This window comes from Elaeis guineensis, chromosome 1 (assembly GCF_000442705.2).
Source record: "Elaeis guineensis isolate ETL-2024a chromosome 1, EG11, whole genome shotgun sequence".
Classification (NCBI taxonomy): domain Eukaryota; kingdom Viridiplantae; phylum Streptophyta; class Magnoliopsida; order Arecales; family Arecaceae; genus Elaeis; species Elaeis guineensis.
Genome location: NC_025993.2, coordinates 175,448,797 through 175,472,258, shown reverse-complemented (window position 1 = coordinate 175,472,258; position 23,462 = coordinate 175,448,797). Strand labels below are relative to the sequence as shown.

The following is a 23,462-nucleotide window of genomic DNA, read 5'->3' as shown; positions in this document are numbered from 1 at the left end:
ATCTGACACACCGTGAATGAAGCTAAAAAATTAAATAAAAAAAATATGTGAATATTTTCCATTCTTGTGGCCATTTCCTCCCTGCTTGTCCGAGCATTTGCTCATCTCGTCAATGCCCTCTTTTAATCTTCTCCAATTTTTGAGATGAAATTTTGAGTCCATTTTTATTGAGGTTGGCCGTTTTTCTATTTTTCTACTAAAATACAGATAAAAAGATTGGTATTAAAAAATACAAGTACATTGTTGTTAAAAAAATTAATAAACAAAATTTATTTAGTGGATATGGATAACCATTTCGCACATGATGCATATCTCCTTATGCATTAAACCAATCCCCTCCTCTCATATTGGTTAAGTAAATAGATAAGTTTGGTAATCCTCAGTGATGATTGAGTTGCTGAGAAATCTTTTAAATTATGTGAAGTTTATGGGTTCAAAATGGATTTCAGGGTTTGTTTTGAATTAGTGCAAAAGTTTATACATTCAAAATAAATATGCTATGAGCTTAAAGTAAGTAAAAACTTTTGTAGAACTTGTATAAGTGAAAACTTGGCTAGAAATTAGGAACATAATTAAACTCATATTTCTTAAATTTATATCAAGGAACATTACTATTTTAAGCACTTGGCACTTTACCATCTCTTACATTCATACAAGTGGAGGCTTACTTTGAGGAGATAAACTTCGCAGGGACTAAAATTTTAGTCCTACTTATTTTTCACTCGTAGAACTTGCAATAAATTAGCAAAGATGGAACTTGTATCAAAGATTAAAAGAAAAATCATTCTACCATCAACCCTCTCTCTTTTTTTTTTTTTTTTGAGTCATTAGCTCACCTTTTAGCTACCTCCCAATTCTCAGGCAACCTCCACAACATTTAGCTATTAAGCACTTCATCAATTTATCTTTACCATCTTTTTCAAAGTCCTAAACCTTATTTTAATGCCCTCATTCTGTTCATCAGGAGCTAGGCAACGATCACATAAAAGGGGATGCACAAGCTAACAGAGCAGTACAAACCTTTGGCATGTGAGACAGAAAAATAAGTACTAACGTGTCTGAATTCTAAAAAAAAAAAAAAATTATACAGAAAAATGTTAAAGGTAGTTATTTCCATTATATAATAACTAGTATATTAGCATAATAATTAAATCATGAGCATTGTTTATCTACTTGGTATGAAACATAGACCTGCTGTTATCTTGAAACATGACCCGGATTGAAAGAGGGGAAAAAAAAAAAAAATCTTGCAGCCAATGGCGAACCATGAGCCTTCTTTCATTTTCATTTATATTAAAAGGGGAGAGGAGAAAAAAAAGAAAAGAAAAAGGAAAAGAAGGTTGTTGCACGTATAGCCAGACCAAATTTCCCAGTCCCACCCAGCCGGTTCTTTTGCCGGACCGCTACGTCAAAAAAGGCCGTATCTACACCCGGCCGGTCCGACAAATCAAAACCCTAAACCCTCTTCTTCCCCCGCCACGCGCTCCTTTTTTTTTCGTACTTGCTCTCCGCCATCGCGGGCGGCCAAGCGATGGCAATCCGCTCTCGCTTTCCCTCCTTTCGCCGCCTCTCCACCGCTGTCTCCGCTGCCGGCCCGCTCCTTTGGAGCCACGCCGGAGAGGAAACCGCCACACCGTCAGCGACCGTCCAAATCCTATCGTGGGGCCGGGGCAGCTCCGGCCAGCTTGGCGGCGGCAAGGAGGAGATCCGCTTTTACCCCTCCCCCGTGGCTTCTCTCCGCCTCCCGGCGGACTTCCGCCTCGTCCCCGTCCAAGGCCGCCTCCCGCTTCCTCCTCCTCCTCCGTCGCAGGGGTCGGCTACTGCCGCTGCCTCCGTTGAGGTTGGGATCTCCTGTGGGCTGTTCCACTCCGCCTTGCTCGTGGACGGGAGGTTCTGGATCTGGGGCAAGGGTGATGGTGGCAGGCTTGGTTTTGGTGATGAGAGCTCCGTCTTCGTCCCGATGCTCAACCCTAATCTTGATGGTGTTCGGAGTATTTCGCTTGGTGGAATCCACTCTACCGCCCTCACCCGGTCTGGTGAGGTATTCACGTGGTCAGTAAACGGGTTTTTTTGCGATTTGTTTGATCTCTGGGTAGGAGGAATGTGGTTAAAATTAAACCTTTTGCTTTGGTTGCGGTTCTAAAGTTAGATTGTCGTGCTTTGAGTTGAAAAATATCGTAGTTTCAATTTTACTCGACAAGAAGTTTCTCTTTCCAAGATGCAGTGGTGCATTCGGAACAAAAAGGTTGCGTGCACTCATTTTCTTTCATCACATTTATGCACAATTTGATGCACCGTTTCATATTTTTATCTTTGTTTGTGAACAGAAGCATTCGTTTTAACGAGACATGATGTTTTATTCTCCCGAATATGACTTCCAAGGGCTTTGTCATGTGTTTCTTTCAGTTTGATTTTTGCGCATTTCCAACTACGCTCATCAGATGATAAATAGTCATATTTCCACAACAGAAATCTACATGCTGTTCCTTAAGAAGCATAAACTAGATCACCTAGACTTACATTGATTGCCTATTTCAGTGCAGCTGCCACTTAATTAGATCTGCCCATCTTATGGAAGATGAATTGTAGCTGTTTAAAGAAGCACAACCCAATGGACATTGCTTCTGTTGTTGGGCTTTTAGTGGTCATTAACGTACTTTAAGGCCATGTTCGGTTTGCAGGATTGGGACGTGGGAACGGATACAGTCTCCCACCCAACCTATTTCCATGTTTGATAACTTTTCAAGGATTTGGATGAACTTTTATCATAATTTCATTATTTCATATTCCTTTAAAGACAACAAACCCTCTTCTTTTTATCAAATATAAACTCTCAATTATTAATGTAGCTTAGTGCACCTTGCACAAATGTTGTTTCTGAGCTAATCATGTCATCCATATGTTAATGTTTCATGAGTTGCCAAATGACTATAGTTTTTTCACCGTTGCTACATGTGATGCCTTCCTGCTTACCCTTTTGTTAATCATCTTTGGCTTGTATATTATCCTTTGTATTTTCTTCTATGATTACTAGTTCTATAAAATTGCCAAATTGATGGTTATGATGATTCTCCACAATACACTCAAATCCTAAGTCATTGATAATCATAGTCTGTAGGAAGCTAAATTTAAGCATGTTGACATGCTCTGGATGTTCTACAATCGATGCTTTTGGTAGTTTTATTTGATGATGCTCGGGGTTGAGTTTCCCTCTATGTTGTAAGAATCCCTATTATTTGAAACTTGGATTGAGCATCTCCTATAGTTGTTTGCCTCCAGCTACTGGTTTTTCTTTGCTGCATTCCACTTTAAGATCAAACTTATAAATGTTTTTAGGTGTGCTATGAGCACCGTTTCAAAATCCAGCGTGTAGCCGCATGCACCCACATATGTATACAAGGTTTGAAATACTGCTGGGACTGCGGGGTATCTCACCATCTTCAGTGTTGGAATGGGATGGGTTGGGAAAGGGATTGGAATAAGAGGGGACAGGCATCATGCCGAGTATTGGGACATGGAGCATGCAATCCCATGGAAAAACCAGTCTGGCTTCATCCCACGGTTTTTAAAACTTTGTATGTGCGTGTAATCTAGTGAGTGCATTACATAGGTCAATATTGTAGTCCCCATGCTCGGTTGCATAATTTATTTTCATTTGCCCATACAAGCCTAGAGGCCTGTATATGAGGTCTGGGCATGCCCACACGTGAGGCTGGCATAGCTAATTCTAATATACTAGATGCCCCTCTTGTGCTAGATAATCCTTAATACATTCATATACAAGTATATATGAGAGAAAGGGAAGAAATTATAAGGATATTACATACCATGAAGTTGAATTTAGTGATGGTGGCCAAGGGGGTACCAGAGGGCCAACTTCCTCAGGTGGCCCACAAACAAGAGTGATATCACTTGTAGAATTCATTATAGAGTGTTCTTCCTTGTGAAAGGCCCCACCAACCATTGTTGTTTTTTCACCACCACCACCTCTTCGCTTGCCATCCTTGTTCTCCAATGTCGTCTCACCTTCAGACATTCAAAAACCTCAAGATGCAAGAGAGTTTGTGAGAGAACTAATTCACATTTCTTTTCACTGGTTGGAGACTTGGACAGATATATAGGGAGTTTTATTAAAATGGGGGCTGAGCAACTTGCCAAGTGCCAAATGGATTAATTTTCAAAGTCTAATTTTTTATGCTAGATATTTCCAATATTAGCCAAGTGAATTGTTTTTTAAAGCACCATTCTTCGGTAGAAGATATGAAGAAAAATTACCTATATAGTTTTTTTGAGATTAAGATATAGGTCCTTCTCAAACTAGTTTCACTGCTTTTTGTGGGGTTCTGGGCAAGAAACAAATTCTTGGGGCATCACAAGAATCTTGTAAAGATGTTAGTGACCCTTCGTATAATTTGTATTGCACCTAGCCATTCAAAATACTTTTTTCCCTGCACATGCTTAACAGTTTAATGACATTAGACATACTATTTATACTCTTGAAATTCTTAAGTCGGTCCAAAAGAAGTTTTTGCCAATGTTCTGCAGTGGAAGTGATATTTATTTATTATTCTTCTGGATTGCCAGAGTCACATGACTGCTCAATTGGCTGGAGTTTGCAGGGGTTATGGTGGGTTTGGAGCTCTTGGGCACTCTGTTTATCACAGGGAACTATTGCCTAGAGTTGTGAATGGTTCTTGGAAGGGACGCATATCCCATCTTGCTACGAGTGGAGCCCATACTGCAGCACTTACTGATTCTGGTCAGCCTTCTGTACATTAATCAGATGCCAATCAATTCTGACTCTTTTTCACCCTAGGTGATGATATGCATTTGGATTCTTGAAGCATGTTTTAAAATGCAGCACATGTGGCTGTGCATGTGGCTGCATATGCATATGCAGTTTGATGCAGGATAAAAGTCTAGGGATGATAGATCTAAAATTAGAACTTAATGCAATGCAAATCCTAAATGCGCAAATGCAAAACTGAAATCTGAATTCGATGCAAGTTAATTTTGACAACAAAATCTCATAAAAACACTAATAGCAGAAACGAGAGGAATAGAATTAAACGAGAAAAAAATTGGAAAGGCTGAAAATTTTTCGAGGCTGGTAAGGATTGTTGTCAATTCTGCTTAAATATGGTGTTCATTTAAATTCTTGTGAGATTCAAGCTTTTGCTTTTCTGTGAGGAGTCGAATCCGAAGGTGGGAGGGTTCAATATTTCTGGAGTTGGTGATTAGAATCGGAGAAGTCGGCACGACAAAAGTTGTTGAGCTATGATTGGGATGGTGCAGCGGTAGATCGGCGTTGGGTTGGTGTTAGTGTTGGATGCAACTCGGCTGAGGGGAGAACGAAGTGAATAGAATAGTCAAAATAAATTTGAGAATTACTCCCATACGGCCTCACACCGTTCTACGCAAAGTGCGAAGGCAAACATTTAAGAGGGGGATTTTCTTTTATTTTTTTTTTCTTTTCTCTTTTTATGAATATAATGCATCCTTATTTATAGACCATTAGTTTAACAAATTTATGAAACTAATCATATAACAACTAAACAAATTCAAAAATAACAACTTGAAATAAATCCCTAACAAAATATTCAAAATAACAATTTGAAACAAATCCCTAACAAAATATCTAAAATAACAACTTGAAACAAATCCCAACAATTAATAAATCTGGTCACATTCATCGAATGTGGACGAACTCAACTAGGGGTAATGGGTGTGAGCACATCATCAAACCAGATGCTTGAATTTCGGAGGTGATGGCGCACATAGGTTCGAAATGTGCTCGATTTTGCATCAACTCTCATGGGTTTCGAAAAATTTAGCTCCGACAAATGGATCGTAATATATTGCTCATAAAGCTTTGAACTCAATTGTTGAAGCTCGGTCTGTGTTATCCAAATTGCATCTTCTTCAGGCCGATACAATTATTTTACCAAAAAACTTTGTTCCCCGCCGTCTCTTGTTGATACAACCCGATCGTCCAGAATCGCCTCAATGTCATCTTTCTTCTTCTACAAGGAAGTTCTAGGGACAAGAGATGAAGGTGGCAAAGAAGAAACTAGGTTTTTTGTGTCAGGATAATATAGTATTAGGTCCTCAACATTAAAAATGGGGCTAATTCCCATGTCGAATGGCCAATCTAAAAGATAAGCATTAGACCCGATCCTTTTAAGGATCTTAAACAGACCCATATTTTGTGCATGTAATTTTTGAACGGCTCCTTGTAGAAGTCTTTCCGGTTTAATCCTCACCATCATCATTTCTCCCTTGTTAAATTCTTTTTCATGCCGGTGTTCATCTGCAGCCCTTTTATAATTTACATTGTTTAAAATTATCTTACATTGAATTTCTTGATGTAGATTGTGCATATGCTGTGTGAAAGATGATGCATGCTCACTAATTCTATGTTCTAGTGGAAGTTTTACTAAATTAATCGATTTTCTGAGATTATATCCTATCACAATCTCAAATGTGCTCATCCCAGTTGTTCGATTTACTAAACCATTATAAGCAAATTCTGCTTGTAGCAGGATAATGTCCCAATTATTTATATGTTCACCGACAAGACATCTCAATAGATTCCCCAAACTCTTATTTACAACTTTAGTTTGCCCATCGATTTGGGGATGGTGTGAAGATGAGAAAAGCAATTTTGTGCCCATGATTTTTCACGAAGTTTTTCAAAAATAGCTAACGAATCGAACGCCCCTATTGGTCACTATCGTTTTTGGTAAACCGTAAACCATGGAGCATAACAATTTCAGATACAAAAATTTTGGCTACGTGTGTAGCATCGAAAGTTTTTCGACAGGGAATAAAATGAGTCATTTTGGAAAATTGGTCGACAACAACAAGGATGGAGTCATGTTTCCTGAGAGTCTTTGGGAGATCCAAAACAAAATCCATACTAAGGTCTTCCCACAGTGCATATGGCACAGGAAGAGGTGTGTACAAATCGGTGTTCTTTCTAATCCCTTTTGCCTGTTGGCACGTCCCACATTGGGCAGCAATATGCACTACATCCCTTCTCAGCTTCCTCTAAAAGAAACGATCCTTAACCATTGAGATAGTTGTCTCGCCCAAAATGTCCCGCTAACCCTCCAGAGTGAAGTTCCCAAATGATTAGATCCTGCATTGATCCGTGCGGAATACACACTTGGCTGCCTTTAAAAAGAAAACCATCCCGAATTAAATAGTTTGTGTTCATAAGTTTGCCTTCTAAAATAGAAGAATGATTTCACTAAAATTTGGGCAAGTGGATTACTCATCCTTGACCTGTTTAAACCCAACTACACTAATGCCTACATTATTTAAGGTGGCCACAACTTGACTTAAGGCGTCAGCGGCTTTGTTTTCTACCCTCGCTTTGTGTTTTAACACGAAAGTGTATTCTTAAAGGAATTCGACCCACTTCGTGTGCCTAAGATTCAATTTTTCTATGAGTTCAGGTACCTAAGAGCTTGATGATCAGAAAATAAAATAAACTCTTTAGATAATAAGTAATGTCACCAATATTTTAATACCTGAACTATCGCATATAATTCTTTATCATAGGTGGAATATTTTTGTCTAGGCTTATTCAATTTTTCACTACAATAGGCTATTGGATGTTTTTCTTGACTTAAGACTCCATCTATTCCTTCCCCCAAAGCATCGCATGAAACTTCAAAAACCTTTTCAAAATCTCACAATTTTAAAATTGGTGCTTTTGTCATCTTTTCTTTTGTCTTTAAAAGCCTTGGTTGCAGGATTTGTCCAATTGAATTCTCCTTTTTTTAAACAATTTGTTATTGGGGCCATTATGGCACTAAATACTTTAATGAAGCTACGATAAAATGTAGCTAGGCCATGGAAGCTCCTAGATTTGTGGATATTTTTGGGTTCAGGCCATTCCTTAGTGGCTTCTACATTTTTTGGGTCTATCGACATACCATCTACGGACACACCTGTATCGATTTGTGATCGGTATGGTATGGTACCATATTGTATGGTATCGTACCATATCGATGATAAAAAAATCAAAAAATCCTACCTAGTAGCATTAAAAAAAAGAAAAAAAGAAAATTGGGCTAAATTGGATCGAATCGGCCCTGAATTGTACCGAACCGATCCAAACCGTCCGGTTTCGGATGGTTCGGCCTTGATTCGTACCGAACTGCACCGTATCTATTCTAAAAAATTGGCCTGAATCGGATCGATTTTCCGTCAGTATAGTAAGGTACGGGATATACCGGTCGGTTCGGGTCGGTACGGAATACCATGGACATAATGAATCCTAAAAAGATGACTCAGGGTTGTATAAAAATGTATTTCTTCAAATGGATGAAATTTTTTTTTCTCAAAATTTTGAAAACTTGCCTAATGTGTTCAGTGTGTTCCATCTTAGCACGACTATAAATCAAAATATCATTGAAATAGACGATCAAGAATTTTTCAATAAAGGGTCGAAAGATCTGGTTCATGACCCTCATGAAGATGCTCGGGACGTTCGTCAAGCCAAAAGGCATGACTAGCCATTCGTATATTCCCTCTTTTGTTTTGAAAGCAGTTTTGCACTCGTCCCCAGGTCTAAGCCGAATTTGATGGTAACCACTACGAAGGTCAATTTTCGTGAAGATGGATGACCCGGACATCATGTCTACCATATCGTCTAAGCATGGAATGGAAAATCGATACTTAATTGTGATTTTGTTAATTGTACAATGGTCAAAGCACATGCGCCAACTATCGTGCTTTTTGGGGGTGAGAAGCATTGGGACTGCATAAGGACTCATGCTTTCTCTCACAAATCTTTTTCTAATCAAATCCTCAACCTGACGCTTTAACTTTACATGTTCCTTTGGATTCATCCTCTAATGTGGCAAATTAGGTAAGGACGAACCAGGGACAAGGTGAATCGCATGTTGTATGTCTCTAAGAGGTGGGAGTTCATCAGATAATTCTTCAGGTATCATGTCACTAAATTCGGAGAGCAGGTTCTTAACAGCTAAAGACAGCTCAGTCGCATTAAGGGAAATAGGTACCTCCCTAGCTACTAAGGTGTAAACAACATCAGTTTCAATTTCTTTGTAGTTTTTTTATTTAAGATATGCAAGGGTTTGGTGCTTTCAACACGACTTGGCGGATTTCTGGACGTTGTTGATGAGCTTGAACTCGGGTCAGTTGGAGCTCGGGGTGCTGATTTCGGTGAAATTGGTTTTGCAGGATTCAAAACAATCTTTTTATCTTGATTCACGAAAACATACGTGTTTGGTTGACCATAGTGCATGATAAATAAATCATTGAGCCAAGGTCGCCCTAACAGCACACGTGCAACATCCATTGGAAGGATATCACATCAAATTTGATCAGAGTAAGTCGCAAAATTGAGAGGAACCAGACATCGCTGCTTAACAAGCATCATGGTCTTAGCTACCCAGGTAATCTTATGTGGACTAGTGTGTGGTTCTGTTTTAAGACCTAGGCAATTAATTGTTGATTCGGAAATAACATTAGTGCAACCTTCGCCATCTATAATGGCTTTGCAACTTTTGTTGCCATATTTTGTGTAAGTATGAAAAATGGACCACCGTTGCCAATCAACTTCTCTCCTAGGGTGAGCTAGGACACATATCATGACTTGTAGAGGCATGTTTTCATCAAATTGATCGACCTGATCGAATGCCTTTTCATCACTAGGGACATCTATTGTCGTGTGTTCAACTGCTTCTATGTCTTCAGCATCTTCAACGTCTTGTTGAACCACAAGATTCCGTTTAGGACACTCGTAAGCATAATGTCCTACCCGATGACATTTGTAGCACTTATCCGATATATTTTTTGTTTATCAAAGGCTACCCCTTTTCCTTTAAAGTCTGTGTTTGGTTTATTTTGTGTGCTGTCCGAATTTCTTATGTCCCTATAAGATCATTTCTTGGGATTCAACTCCCCAATCTGGGAAGTGGACTTTCTAGCATGTGTTCGGAAAAATTTTTCGTATTCCAACACAAGTTGGAAAGCCTGCTTAACGTGTTCAACCCTATGTGGTGCAATTTTGCGCTACAAGTCCTCTTTTAGCCCTTTACGAAATCGTGAAAGGGTCATTTGCTCATCCTCTCGTAGATCACAACGAACACATACTTCGTCAAACTTGTTCATGTATTCTGATACAGAAAATGAACCTTGATTTAAAGCTAGCATTTGATTGAATAGATTTTATTTATAAGTTAGAGAAAAGTACTTTTCTCTTAGTTTTGCCTTCATTTCAGCCCACAAGGTGATGGGCTCTTAACCAATTCGCTCTAAATGCCATTCGATGCCAATCCAAAAATGCGAACCAAACTCGATGTTCGTCGGACATTTCATACCAGTCAAAAAATTGATCCATGTCAACGAGCCAATTGGTAAAAATTTTGGGATCTAATTTTCCATCAAAAGTAGGCGCATCTATTTTAACCCTGTTCATGATGTTATCTCGAGGGCCTAAATTTTCTTGGAAGAAGGGGTTATTCGTGGAGGAGTTCGCATAAGTTGTCCCCTAAAATTATTTTCAATGTGACCTACGGTCCTATTGGCAATTTCTTGTGCTACATTATTGAAGGCCGGTTTATTTTCACATTCTTGAGTTGCTTCTAGAATGGAAACCCTATCTTTGATGTCTTGTATGTTGGTGGATAGTTCATTCAATTTTAACAAAATTTAGCTAAATGGATCTTCGGGATCTTTAAGAGTGTCATCTCTAAACTTTGTTCCTGCTCTAGTTGTCATAATTGAAATCGGGCTCTAATACCAAAGTTGATGCAGGATAAAAGTCTAAGAATGATAGATCTAAAATTAGAACTTAATGCAATACAAATTCTAAATGCACAAATGCAAAATTGAAATCTAAATTCGACGCAAGTTAATTTTGACAACTAAATCTTATAAAAACACTAATAGCAGAAACCAGAGAAATAGAATGAAATGAGAAAAAAATTGGAAAAGCTAAAAATTTATCGAGGCTCGCAAGGATTGTTGTCAATTTTGTTCAAATATGGAGTTCGTTTAAATTCCTGCGAGGTTCAAGCCTTCGCTTTTTTGTTAGGAGTTGAATTCGACGGTGGGAAGGTTCAATGTTTTTGGAGTTGGTGATCAGAATCAAAGAAGTCGACACGGCAAAAGTTGTTGAGCTATGATCGGGATGGTGCGACGATAGATCGGCGTTGGGTTGGCGTCAGGATCGGTGGTAGATACAACTCGGCTGAGGGGAGAACAAAGGGAATAGAATGGTCGAAACAAATTTGGGAATCACTCCCATATAGCCTCACACCGTTCTATGCAAAGTGCGAAGGCAAACATTTAAGAGGATTTTTTTTTCTTCTCCTTTCATGAATACAATGCTCTTTTATTTATAGATCATTAGTGTAACAAATTTATGAAACTAATTGGATAACAACTAAATAAATTCAAAAATAACAACTTGAAACAAATTCCTAACAAAATTTCCAAAATAACAATTTGAAACAAATCTCTAACAAAATATCCAAAATAACAACTTGAAACAAATCTCAACAATTAATGGATCTGATCACATTCATCGAATGTGGACGAACTCAACTGCGGGTAATGGATGCGAGCCTGTCATCAAGCCAAATGCTTAAATTTTGAAGGCAACAGCACACGTAGGTTCGACATGTGCCCGATTTTGCATTACAGTCCCTTGATTGCATACCTTATTTGCAGATACCATGTGGTCAGATTGTATATGGGCCGAAATGATTTTGGTAAGCACTTTTTGACACTATGCAATGCAATTAGCATTGAGTGGCTGCATATTTAGCCCACTTATCATTATGTCACCACTAGTATGGCCCTTTTAGCAATGTGCGATCATATGTGGGCCCTCTTATGTAGGTCCATATGAACAAAGCTAGTTGAAGCTAATTGTTGGGTTGAATGTAGGTTTCAAGCAGGACGCATGTATATTAATGACGTTAATGTATTAATTATGCTATAGCTATTGCTACTAAAAATTAGCTACTAAGTAGTAAGCACTAGTTGCTAGATGTTATCATTACCTATATGGGTATTCTATAAAAAATGTTATTATTGTTATTGTTGTATATAGTACTTTTTATTAGTATTAAATTATTAAATTTTGTCCTCGTATGCTTATGTATATGCAGCTTGCATGATTCATATATACTATGCAGTTCCTTGACCGCTTGCATACTGTATTATGTCTCATTAATATTATCAACATCAAAACTTAAACTCTGTTTAAATCAGTAGAGCTGTTGCTTTAAAAGAATAGTTTTTTAGGGAGCTTTTCATATGTGATCAAGGTTTTAAATTTTGTGGGATATGGTTATCTCCATTTTCTCATGGAATGGGAGACGCCACCATCCCACCTTGTTTCGATACTTGAGACAGAGGATGTTCCAAGATGTTCTGATTGGAATGCTGGGACGCTAGCGGGATGGCTCTGTCCTGATACATGGGATGGTATCCCATATTGGTGTCCCACGGGATGTCCCACTGGGATCTGAATCCTTGTACATGACAATGCAAAATTGTTGAATAAGAATACAAGATGAATGGAAAGAAAGGAAGATCAGAGGTTCCTAGACTTCTGTTTGTTTGAACAATACAGAACAATCAAAATTTGGATCTAAAAGGAACTAAATACGTAAATACGCCTAAGCCAATACTGACAATATCCAAATGACTTGAGGACTTCCTCAACTCAGTGTTTGGTTGTAGTTTTGAATCTAAATATAATCCTAATAACTCAAGAAATTTCTCAATCAATATTTAACCATTCTTTATGGCTGTGTTTGGATGGGGAATAACCCTTATATGCATTTGCATATGCAGTCCCCTGATTGCATACCTTATATGCAGAACTCTTAGGCTCTCCCTTATCCTGTCTAATGGTCTTTTAAGATGAGGAAATAGGGTTATTCCATTCATATGAATTTAGGCTTTGCTATTGTTATAGACTTAAATGCAATGCTGGATTAATCTTGAATCCAACCATGCTGGATTTGCACTGATTCACCCTACCAGGTCCACTGCTGAAGCTTAACAGTTGACAGTAGGATCTTAGCTGCAAGCATGGTTGTTTTTTGGTTCTATTGTCATATGCTATCAGTTTCAATTTAACAAAGCATCGCTTCATCTTTCAAGCATGTAGCTATATGCTGCCTTGCTAAGTAGCTGGTGTCAATGATTTAAAGTCATTTAGCTACTAAACTGTGTGAACTTTTATATTCGTTTAACCTGATATACATGTGCATTAAATGTGCCATCTCAGTTTTTTTGAACATTGATGAAATCTGTCATTGAATGCAAACTTTTTTATGGATACCATGTAATGAATTGAAGCTTTGGCTCATTAATCTATTAACAATGTACGAATTATTTTACATCTCGGTATGTCACACATGAATGCAATTGCCCTGGATGATATTTTAATGATACCTTGGAGTTTGCAAACACCATATAATATTCTTGTACAGCTATTGATTTTCCTGAGAATGACTTGGAATTCATTTTTCTGCTGGAACTTGTTTGAATCAAGTTTTATAGACTAAGGTTATGCTTCATGATGCATTTATTGTAGGTGAGCTTTATACTTGGGGCCGTGATGAAGGAGACGGTAGATTGGGCCTTGGTAGCGGCGGTGGTCCAGGTGAGGGGGGTTCTCTTGGAACCCCATCCAAAGTGAATGCACTACCTGTGCCTGCTGCAGCAATCTCTTGTGGTGGATTTTTCACAATGGCACTGACTTCAGATGGCCAAGTATGGAGTTGGGGAGGTGAGGATGTTTGTAATATATCTGATATTTTGCTTCAAATGACTACAAAAACTAAGTATGTACATGCCAATTTATTTTGCTTCATTTTTAGATTATCAGATAAGAACGTGAATTCAAATAAAAATTGAAGATCTGAATCTCAGGCATTATTTCCTGTACAAAATTATCTTTTATGGAGTTTCTAAAGTTATATTTAAGCCGTACATCAAGTGTGTGGTTTAATCATATATTAACTTATTGGTTGGCTAGCATCTTTATTGAAGCATTGATTGACTTGATAACTAGAAATAAGTTTTGGTTTCTTATAGAGCTCTGATTAGCGTTAAAAAGGCGGAGGATTGAAAGGAATTTCAGGGGAAGAAAGAAAAGAGTGCATTTTTTTTCTTTTCTTTTCTTTTTTTTTTTTTTTTTGGAGAAAGGGGGGGGGTTGTTTGACAAGAAAAATTACTCAGGAGTAATGTGGTTATGGTACCAATAACTGATTTTCATCAAGTTTCTTTCCCAATCTCCCATCAAATTCACTACCTAAAATATTGGAAAAATTTTATGACCCTCCCACCCCACCCGCAAAAAAGATGCCTGATTATCTTATTTTTCATATTCTGAGATTTTCTTGTGAAATTATGAAATAATAAAAAAGCGTGTTCTTTCATCTTTCTTAATGTGCAATTGTTTCATAATACCTTAACGATTGGATCAGGTTACTGACCTTGCTATTTAAGCTGCACACTAGACCATGTCATTGAACCTCGATTAGTTAAAAGTTGGAATTATGGTATCTAACTCATTTTATTACCTCTAGCATTTCTAACCTTGTTAAAAGAAACTGTAACCTTTGGTGCATTTTTAATGCCTATATGGGGCTAGTAACATAATTGAGCCTAAATCTATATGTCCTATGAGAATTGCAACTTGAATTCATGCCTATGCAGATTTGCATTTGAATCCAACCTTAAAATGCTGTTAAAGAATGATACACTAAATTATGTAGATCTTTTATTTTCATTAAGCTAAGATGCATTGAAGTAAGGCTTTTTTTAAATTAAAAAGACCATTACCTAGTTATGTTCTTGACAATCCTTGGTCATGGGAGGGATGAACTAGGGACAGACCTGACCTTTAGCATTTCGTGCCATTGCACTTTGTCAGTCATTGCATGAAGCAATGACCCCTTTCCTGTGAGTTAATCTCTTCTCTAAAATTTTCATAACAGCTTTTGTATGCATGACTATAGTGTCAAAGTGTTCATTTTTAATAAGAACTTGCGTTTCCAAGTAGAAAGAGACAAATCTTCAATAATCACTTTTTATTTTCAGTCTTTCTTTGAGGAACAATGAGCACTAGATTCCAAGTACTTAAAGTCTAAGTACCTAAAAGACAAGAGTGGTTAGAAAGGAAATCTGAAACATAATTTACCTTCATCTTCAACTTGCCGAAAGTGACTAATAAAGGCAATTCAGTATTTCACCGTATGTCCATGAATCGAAAAAGCCAGTGGGAAAGTGTCCCAACATGACATGGAATACAGGCTCTTTGCTGAGGGAACTTAAGCCCTAATAACTATGGTGCCCACTAAACCAATTAAAAATAGCAAGATAGAAATATAACAGGATCAGGAAGGAGAAAAAGAAAATCAATTATATAATGCTGAAACTGTATTTTCTTGGAGAATCAGTGAATCTGCTTTTCTGCATGTATTGATTGTCATAGTTTATTTTGGATAAGATATCGACTTAATTATCTAATTTTGCACTAAACTGTTGGGTTTTTTTTCCCTGGAAACTGATATACATTTAGGGGGTCCCCTTATGATTTTGTCCATTGCTATGAGTATGGGGCAGGTGGTTGTCTGAACAAATGTGCATTAGACATTTAAAATTTGTGTATTGAGTGTTCAGTAAATGTGTTTCAGAACTGTAACTGTGTATTGCTTGCCTTGTCCTTAGACCAATGCGTATTCTTCCGCAAAAAAAAAAAAGAAAAAAAAGAAAAGAAAAGTTGATTTTATGCAATGTTCACATTGTCATAATTAATTTTGAGCAGTCTGCTCTGTTCACCAACTACCAACATTCCTACTGAAGAAGTTCTGGGGCTTTATTTTTGTAGTTAGTAATCTAGCGTGTTAATTGAACTGATCAATAGCCAGAATGAACAATTCTGAAACGGTCATTTTCCCAGAAAATAGGTGCATCTGATAACCTGCACGTATTGATTTTGTTCTGTCATAGTCAATTTTGATTTTTGAACAGTCCGCTTGATTAATCAGTTAAATGTCATTTGGAGGCATTCTGGAGTTCCATTTCTGTACAGCAAGTACTTCTAGTGGAATTCTATGAATCAGGATCTCTCTCTCTCTCTCTGTGTGTGTGTGTGTCTCTCGCTCGCTCGCTCATGTGCGCATATTTGGGTGTTCTGTGGTTCACCCTGGAAAGATGTCCAAACTGAGAACTTCATAGTCTTAATGATTTTTAATTTTCTGTTTTTTATGAGATACAAGCTGATCTTAGGGATGAATGGAAGCACGGTGTGGTAGATATTCCAATGGCGTATGTGAAGGAAAATCTGTAGATAGGGAATTCATTTCGGTCTAAAACAAAATACCTGGCAGCATGGTTCCTCATGGGTGATTAACACTGTTTTGGACTTTGAATGCATCTTAAAATTTGTAATATAGTTTTCTGTTTCTGTTTATGTTGCCTTTGATATAATTAGTCTACTTATCTGATCACAGAAATCTAAACATTATTGTTAGTTATTATTTTTACTGCTATACCAACATTTTGTTTGATTCGATGGAAGTATCTAGAGTTTTCTAAGTTTTCACTTTCTATATGATAGAAACTTCTGCACCTATTAGAGTTATTCTCTGGAGTATATGATCTATCAGCCAACGGCTTAGCAACAGTATATTTGTTTTTTTGGGCAGCAAATTCAAATTTTGAACTAGGAAGGGGTGATAGAACAAGTGATTGGAAGCCACAACCTATTCCTAGCCTCAAAGATGTTCGTATCATTCAGATAGCTAGTGGTGGTTATCATTCTTTAGCTTTAACAGGTAAAATGGTTACAGTGCCTTTCTCAGGAGTTTGATAGATTGTGAAAAATTACATCACCTAGCAAGTTTCATGTCGAATATTTCTATTATTTCTGCTCATGCACTCTGCTTTTAACTTACTGTTTAATATGTGGATGTATCTGGACAATTCTGAATAGAAATTAGTATCTCGGGATGTGCTCAGATAATGGCAAAGTTCTTTCATGGGGCCATGGTGGTCATGGTCAATTGGGTCATCATTCTATTCAAAACCAGGGAGTTCCTCTTGTCATTGAAGCTTTGGCTCAGGAAAATATCGTCTTTATAGCATGTGGAGGTTCATCTTCAGCTGCTGTTACAGGTAAGGCTATATTTTCAGATACTCTTAAATTACTGTGTTTCTTGTCATCCTACCTGCTCTGTTTACATGTTTCCGCAATTTTCAACATTGTGAATGTATTTAATGGCCAATTTTAGTTGGTTTGCTTTTAATTGGTCGAACCAATTGTATGACTGAAATTCAGCCCATTTAGGCTTTTTGCTTACACCTTGGCTGGTAATTGGCTGACAAGTTAAGTTTTTCCATCTCCTTGGTCACAATTTATTGCTCACATTATCTTCCTTAGATTTGCTGTTTATTCTCAATGCAATGGGCTCAGTTTGCTATCCTATTCTGCACCTTCCCTTTGCACCTATTCAACTTTTCTAAGAGTTTAATGTTGGTGAAAGCCATGATGGTCTCAAAAGCTCCAGAACGTGGGTTATTGTCAATCCTTGTAATTTCCTTTCCTTTACCGGGTCAATAACTCTGTGTATTGTCTGGTACCACATTTCAAATATCAGCAAAATTATTAGTTGAATGCCTCCAAAAATTATGCAATTCTACTTATTTTTGCCTTGCTTTTGTTTTTAAAAAAGTATCATCACTCGGCAACCTAATAAATTGACCGGCCAACAACTTATCAAAATTTTGGCTGGCTTTAGGTAAATTGGACAGTTTCAGCTTTCCATCTTCATGAAAGTGCTTCTTTACTTGCTGATTATTTGTGCTCTTTGGCTAACTCGTGGCTTTGTCTCCCATGACTTCAGCCCCATCAACATCAATTTCATGTTAGTCTGATCTGGTTAATATGCACCAAAAGAAGAAACTTTCTTTTAAGCTTTTTTCTCTGAGAATTGTACCATAAAACATGACCGCAGTGGCCAGTTTAAATAAGTTTTTCACCTTCAAACTTTCTTTAAAATCTAGATTATTTTGTGCTAACTAAACACATTCAATTTCAGATATGTGATATGACATCAATCACTGTTTTCCTTAACTGGTACAATATAGTGCACGACAGTTTCTACCAGCGACTGCCTCAGCCTACATATGTCAGCAATTGAGACATCTGGCTCTATTCAAAAGAACTGAGCTTGAAATTGTTCCACCATCTCTTGCCACAAATTATTGGAATTCACTGGCAAGTTAACATATTATGCCAACATTGTTGAGACATATGTACTCTAGATACTCTTTCCATATCGAATGGTAAAGCAACCAATGTTTTTTATGGTTGATTTGTTTACATCCCAAGAAATAATGTAAACTCGCATAACTTGTGCCAGCAAGGTAAGTTATGCAATTTATCAATCCATTTGGGATATGCTTTTTGGCGTATTGAATGTCTCACTGATTTTATCAGCAGGCCCATGGTCCAGAATTTACCTGAGTCATATCTTGCGCTTGGTCTGGATTCACAATAAACTTGGGACTGCCGCCCAAAGTAGTTCTCTATTTACTCAGTCAATTGTAGCCCATTACCCACCAGGTTCTTCATCAAATATAGGTTTATCTTGTTGATTTCTTCATGTCTGGTCGTTCCCATTGCTTCTTGGTCATTTCTTCTTTTACAATGTTTCTTTGTTGGCTGAAACTTGGGTTAGCATGTGCAGCAGATGGTTGTGAAGGTTGGGCCATAGGTTGAGGCTGCACATTATCATTTGAATTAATTATTAGGACACTACGACCAGTAACTGCTCCAACTCCGTCTAATATTCCTTGTTTCATCATAGTTTTATTACCTAATGGCTTCTAGGACAGTTAACTTCGCTCTAAGGTCTCAAATTATTGGTCACTTGCCAAGTGACTTGCTTAGAAACTTGAATGTTATTTTCACTAATTTGTTACCCGCAATTATCTCCTCAATTTCCAAAAGCAGATATTCATCCTCCAAGGTTTTCTTTTCTCCAACTGGGTTTTGTTTGGAATCTCTTTGGGTTTTGTTTGGGTTGGCCGCTGCTGGTTTTGTTCTTGATTAACTGATAAACAACTGGTTGGTTGAATTATCAATTCAACCATTTTAAGTGATTCAGGTGGTATAAGTTCCACTTGCCTTGATGAAGATGACTCCAATGTTTGAAGTGCTGAACAAGATTACTGTTTAACCAAAATGACTAAAAGAAAATCATTTAATGAAAATAGCAGTCCGACTGTCCTTAACGGCTTAAGCTTCCAAGAAGTACCATTCTACTTGAAGCCCAATCTTTGAAGATAGCTGTTACTCTAATCCAAACTAATTGATAAAAGCTAAATTCTAAAAGATAGGATGGTGATGATCTGAGCATTATCTCAGTGATCAATTGCAGATGGGAGTCTGTGGGCTTGAGTGTTGTTATCCCTCAAGATTTTGCCCCAATTATGGATGGAAATTCCCTCCAAGCAAAAATCCTGGGTTCAGGTCTCCGACCAACCCAGGTACTTACATGGTTGGGACTCTTCCTAGCCTTCCAAAAACAAAAAAAAAGGGATGGAGAAGTATTCAAATGTCGGTGATGCCCTCTTTTCTTTGTTCCAATTTATGTGATAATTGTTTCATTATTGCAACATCTTGGGACTGCTAAGTTAAAACTCCTTGGTGTGCTAACCTCTCACTTGGATGGAACTGTTTAATTTGAACATGTAAATTAATCTGGCATGGATGAATCTTCTCAAAATTTGCCTTTATATCATTGTCATAGCATTTTTTGCTGTTTCTTTTGTATTGATAGAAATGTCTCTATTTTCAGTTAATGGAAGAATATGCAAGAGCACAACCAAATGATATTTAATTGCTATATAACCTGTTGAATTGCTGGTATGTAAGGGTAGTTTTCGTAATTTAACTATAGTTAACATTTTTCTGGACAAATCAGACACAGGGAAGTTATACATGTGGGGAAATGCAAGGGATTGTCAACTAGGTGTTCCTGGGCTACTGGATGTTCAACCTTTGCCCATTGAAGTGAAGTTCCTTATGGAGGATAAAGAATTGGGCCCACATCATGTTATTTCTGTTGCTGTTGGTGCATCACATGCCATGTGCTTGGTTGTGAGACAAAATACCACTTGCTAGAAGATTTGCCATCCAGATTGCACCAAACACCTCTATTTAAGACGCCACAGCTGTTCATGAACATCCTAGCTGAGATTGCAGAGGAAGTTGGTGATTCGTTAAAATCCAATCCAAGAAGTGCTCCCATCCATGGCAAATAAATTGGGAGGAAGAATCCTGGTGAGGAAGAGTCCATACATATTCGAGTAATCAGCTGCAATTGATGTTTGATGAGACAAAGTAGAAACTGCATATATAGTGCTGATAGTGTTGATGCGTACTTTGGACACCTCCATGGCTCTTAACAAGGAACGGCGAACCAAATGTTGCAGATATGATAGGAGGAGAATTCTTATGGTTTCATTTTGATATATATATATATATATATATATATATATATTTATGTGATCGTCACCCTTGTAACCATTGCTGCAAGGGAAATGTATGATCACAACCAGTTCTATATCATAACCCACAATCAGGAAACAAGAGTTGAACAAGTATTTTTGAGTTTGCTGATTGAAGGCATACTTGATTCTGGCATTCTGTTTGTCTTGTTAACTTTCATACACATACGGAATGATGTCTTATTTCAGTTGCAGTTGGTGCTCAAGATTCAAGGTTTTGACTGCTTTATACCTGGCATTGAATCCATCTACTTAATCTTGCACTCCTTTTAAGTTGAAGAGGTACCTCAGCTTTATTAAACAGTGCAAACAATATGATAGAACTCTAATTCTTTTTTGGACTCCAGCAGGAAGTTCTTGACTACTTGGCCTTTTTCTACAGTACGCATCTTTACTTGCCTTTATCTTCCAAATGTATCTTGGCTTTTCCATGAAGAGTGGTGGTACGTGTCAGCTGTTTGGTATTTCATCTTAGTAATTCGAACTCTTTTTTAAGATCCTCTACTACAGTCAATGACATATCTGTTATTTCGGAATCACCGCTTAAATCATGTTATAGTCGCCATTGAATGATCGGACGAGATAAATTCACTGACTCGGCCGTCATCTGAGCAGTTGCTGCACTCAATATAGAGATCGTGGGCTCAATGACAGTCAAAATGCCCCGGGATTTTTAGATTTTTATAGCCATATCATTGGATGCACTTAGTTTCAGCGGAATTCAGTGCTCTGGAAATGTAGGGCTTTGCGTGCTCTAGTTTGTGCCAAGGGTTGCATGTGTTTTCTGCTTTTAGGCTATATTACAGAAACATGATCCAGAGGTCTGTTGTTTGGATTGGAATCTCTAGCTTGACATAACATGGCGTGGTGATGCAAAATGCCATGTTACTCGGAGGAATTAATTAGAATTTACATAGAGTCCAGGAGTACTTCTCTTCAGCATGTAGTAAGAGAATCCAAACGAGGTTGCCGACTAGTTGGCTGACAAAGGAATGTGATCTCTTCAATCACCCTTGTATCGAACTCGAGAAACCTTCCTCTACTTGTACAGCTTAATGCCCCCCATCGGTGGCACCTTTTTTAAAGGAGGAAAATGTTGCCGCTCGACTATTCTGTAGCTTTTGGATGGTCTCAGCCGAGTCACCCTGCTGATTCCTTCACCATCCACCTTTAACTACTCTTGAGAAGGCCTACATTTTGCCATGCCAGAGATAGTTTGACCACAAAAGAGACTTGCAAGTAGGGATGGCAACAAAATTCAAATCAACAGATATCCGATCCAACGCAATTGGGTTGGATAGTCAATGCATTGATTAGGTTTGGACTGGATTTGGGTAAAACTTGAATGCTTAATTTTGAATTCGGGCCGGGACAGGTTAGTTATGCATTCGATTCAATATCTAATCCGAACTATTTTAGTATTTAATATATATATATATGTATATTATAGTAAATATATTTTATCCATTATGACCTACTACTTACTAAATCTTAATTTATTCATAAAAAATATTTTAGTCAAACAAAAATTAAAAAATATTCATGCAATCAGAAGACATATCCACATGATTACCATTTTCAGTGTATTTGAATTTAAACTGGAATTTCAAACAATGACTATTGATGGTAGGTTTAATTCATGCAATCATTAAATACGCTAATATGATTACTATGTCTGTTGTAATTGAAATTTGAATTAGAATTTTGAATTGTATAATTTGAATTCCTCCCCTTCTCCCTTTCCCTTCTTCCCTTCAAAGGTACTGGAACTATGTGTCATTGTTGGATGTCCTGGTCTGTTAAAATTATATTGCGTTTGAATTTTATTTAAATTGAATATGGAAGTAAGTATTGTTGAACTAAGTATTATTGAATTTTATTTTGATTGAACATGGAACTAAGTATTATTGAATTTTATTTGTTTAAGACAAGTATGATTTGTGGAATGGTAATGTAATTTTAAAGTTGATAGAAATGAAAAAAAAAATTAATATGACTCAATTGGGTTCGGGCTGGATAAATTCGAATTATCTGATATTTGATTGAGATGGATTTGGGCAAAAAAAACTAATCCCAATAGTGTTTGGGTTGAATTTAGGTAGATTATTGAATATTTGAGTTTGGATTTGGATAGCTAAAAATTCATTCCGGACTTGACCCGGTGCCATTCCCACTCGCAAGACGTTGCCCACGTAAGTTTGCTGATAAGACTCGCCTGCATCTTCGTCCTGGTTAATGCATTAATTATTACACTAAGCTTAACAGTTGCCTTAGAGAACCAGATGGTGCTCTGTTTGCTCCATTTCTCCAGGAGGAATTGAAATTATATTTCAAGCCTAAAAAGGCTTCTGTAGTTATGTTTGGGCTCTCTAAAAACACGAGCAAATGATGCCTCAAACGATTCTTCCTAGTCCATTATTATCTCTATGCTATATGATGTCAAGGCATCAGGTGAAGCCAACGATTGCCCGTGAGCCATGAAGTTTGCATAGAATAAATTTCTTTTCTTAGTATGTGAATCATCTTAATCTGATCACCCTCTAATAATGCTCGAGACAGAGTTGCCGAATATGTGTACGTACGTGCAGTTATCAGTTCACGTAGTCACAGCGGAAAAAAAAAATCTGTAACCAAAAATATAGTCGATAAACTTTTATTAGTTGGCAGGATCATGACTATTCGTCATATGCTTTCCCCGAGTTGACCATGATATCAAATTTTTGGGCTGGTACTACTTTGGTTGGAAAGATAACTTTCTTCCTATTTAAAACCATATTTACTCTTTGAACCCACATTATTAGCATCTAACACCTAGCAACTTTACCACCTAAAATAGCTCGTACCCTTGTTGTATATGGTACTTCATTACATTAAGATCT

General features: G+C 37.4%; 1 protein-coding gene across 3 annotated transcripts; it reads left to right on the top strand.

Moving 5' to 3' along the window:
- The first annotated feature begins 1,449 nt into the window (after positions 1 to 1,449).
- LOC105039719 (RCC1 domain-containing protein RUG3, mitochondrial) lies at positions 1,450 to 20,812 on the top strand. 3 transcript variants are annotated; one of them, XM_073249468.1, is made up of 6 exons: positions 1,450 to 2,052; positions 4,620 to 4,759; positions 13,595 to 13,789; positions 16,716 to 16,844; positions 17,003 to 17,184; positions 19,998 to 20,135. In XM_073249468.1, exons 1-5 carry the CDS (start codon positions 1,532 to 1,534, stop codon positions 17,149 to 17,151), a joined length of 1,134 nt encoding a protein of 377 aa, XP_073105569.1. In that variant the 5' UTR covers positions 1,450 to 1,531; the 3' UTR covers positions 17,152 to 17,184; positions 19,998 to 20,135. The 3 variants fall into 3 exon arrangements, with proteins under 3 accessions (XP_073105569.1, XP_010914285.1, XP_019703497.1); XM_010915983.4 differs by having other exon boundaries at positions 1,453 to 2,052; positions 17,029 to 17,184; positions 19,998 to 20,812; XM_019847938.3 differs by having other exon boundaries at positions 1,913 to 2,052; positions 4,585 to 4,759; positions 17,029 to 17,184; positions 19,998 to 20,812.
- The last annotated feature ends 2,650 nt before the right edge of the window (positions 20,813 to 23,462 follow it).

Excerpts from the sequence above, each read along its gene's own strand:
- LOC105039719 (XM_010915983.4), top strand. The coding sequence starts at position 1,532 with ATGGCAATCCGCTCTCGCTTTCCCTCCTTTCGCCGCCTCTCCACCGCT. Across the intron at positions 13,790-16,715 it reads CCAAGTATGGAGTTGGGGAG|CAAATTCAAATTTTGAACTA; the intron begins GTGAGGATGTTT and ends TTTTTTGGGCAG. Across the intron at positions 17,185-19,997 it reads ATCTTCAGCTGCTGTTACAG|ACACAGGGAAGTTATACATG; the intron begins GTAAGGCTATAT and ends TGGACAAATCAG.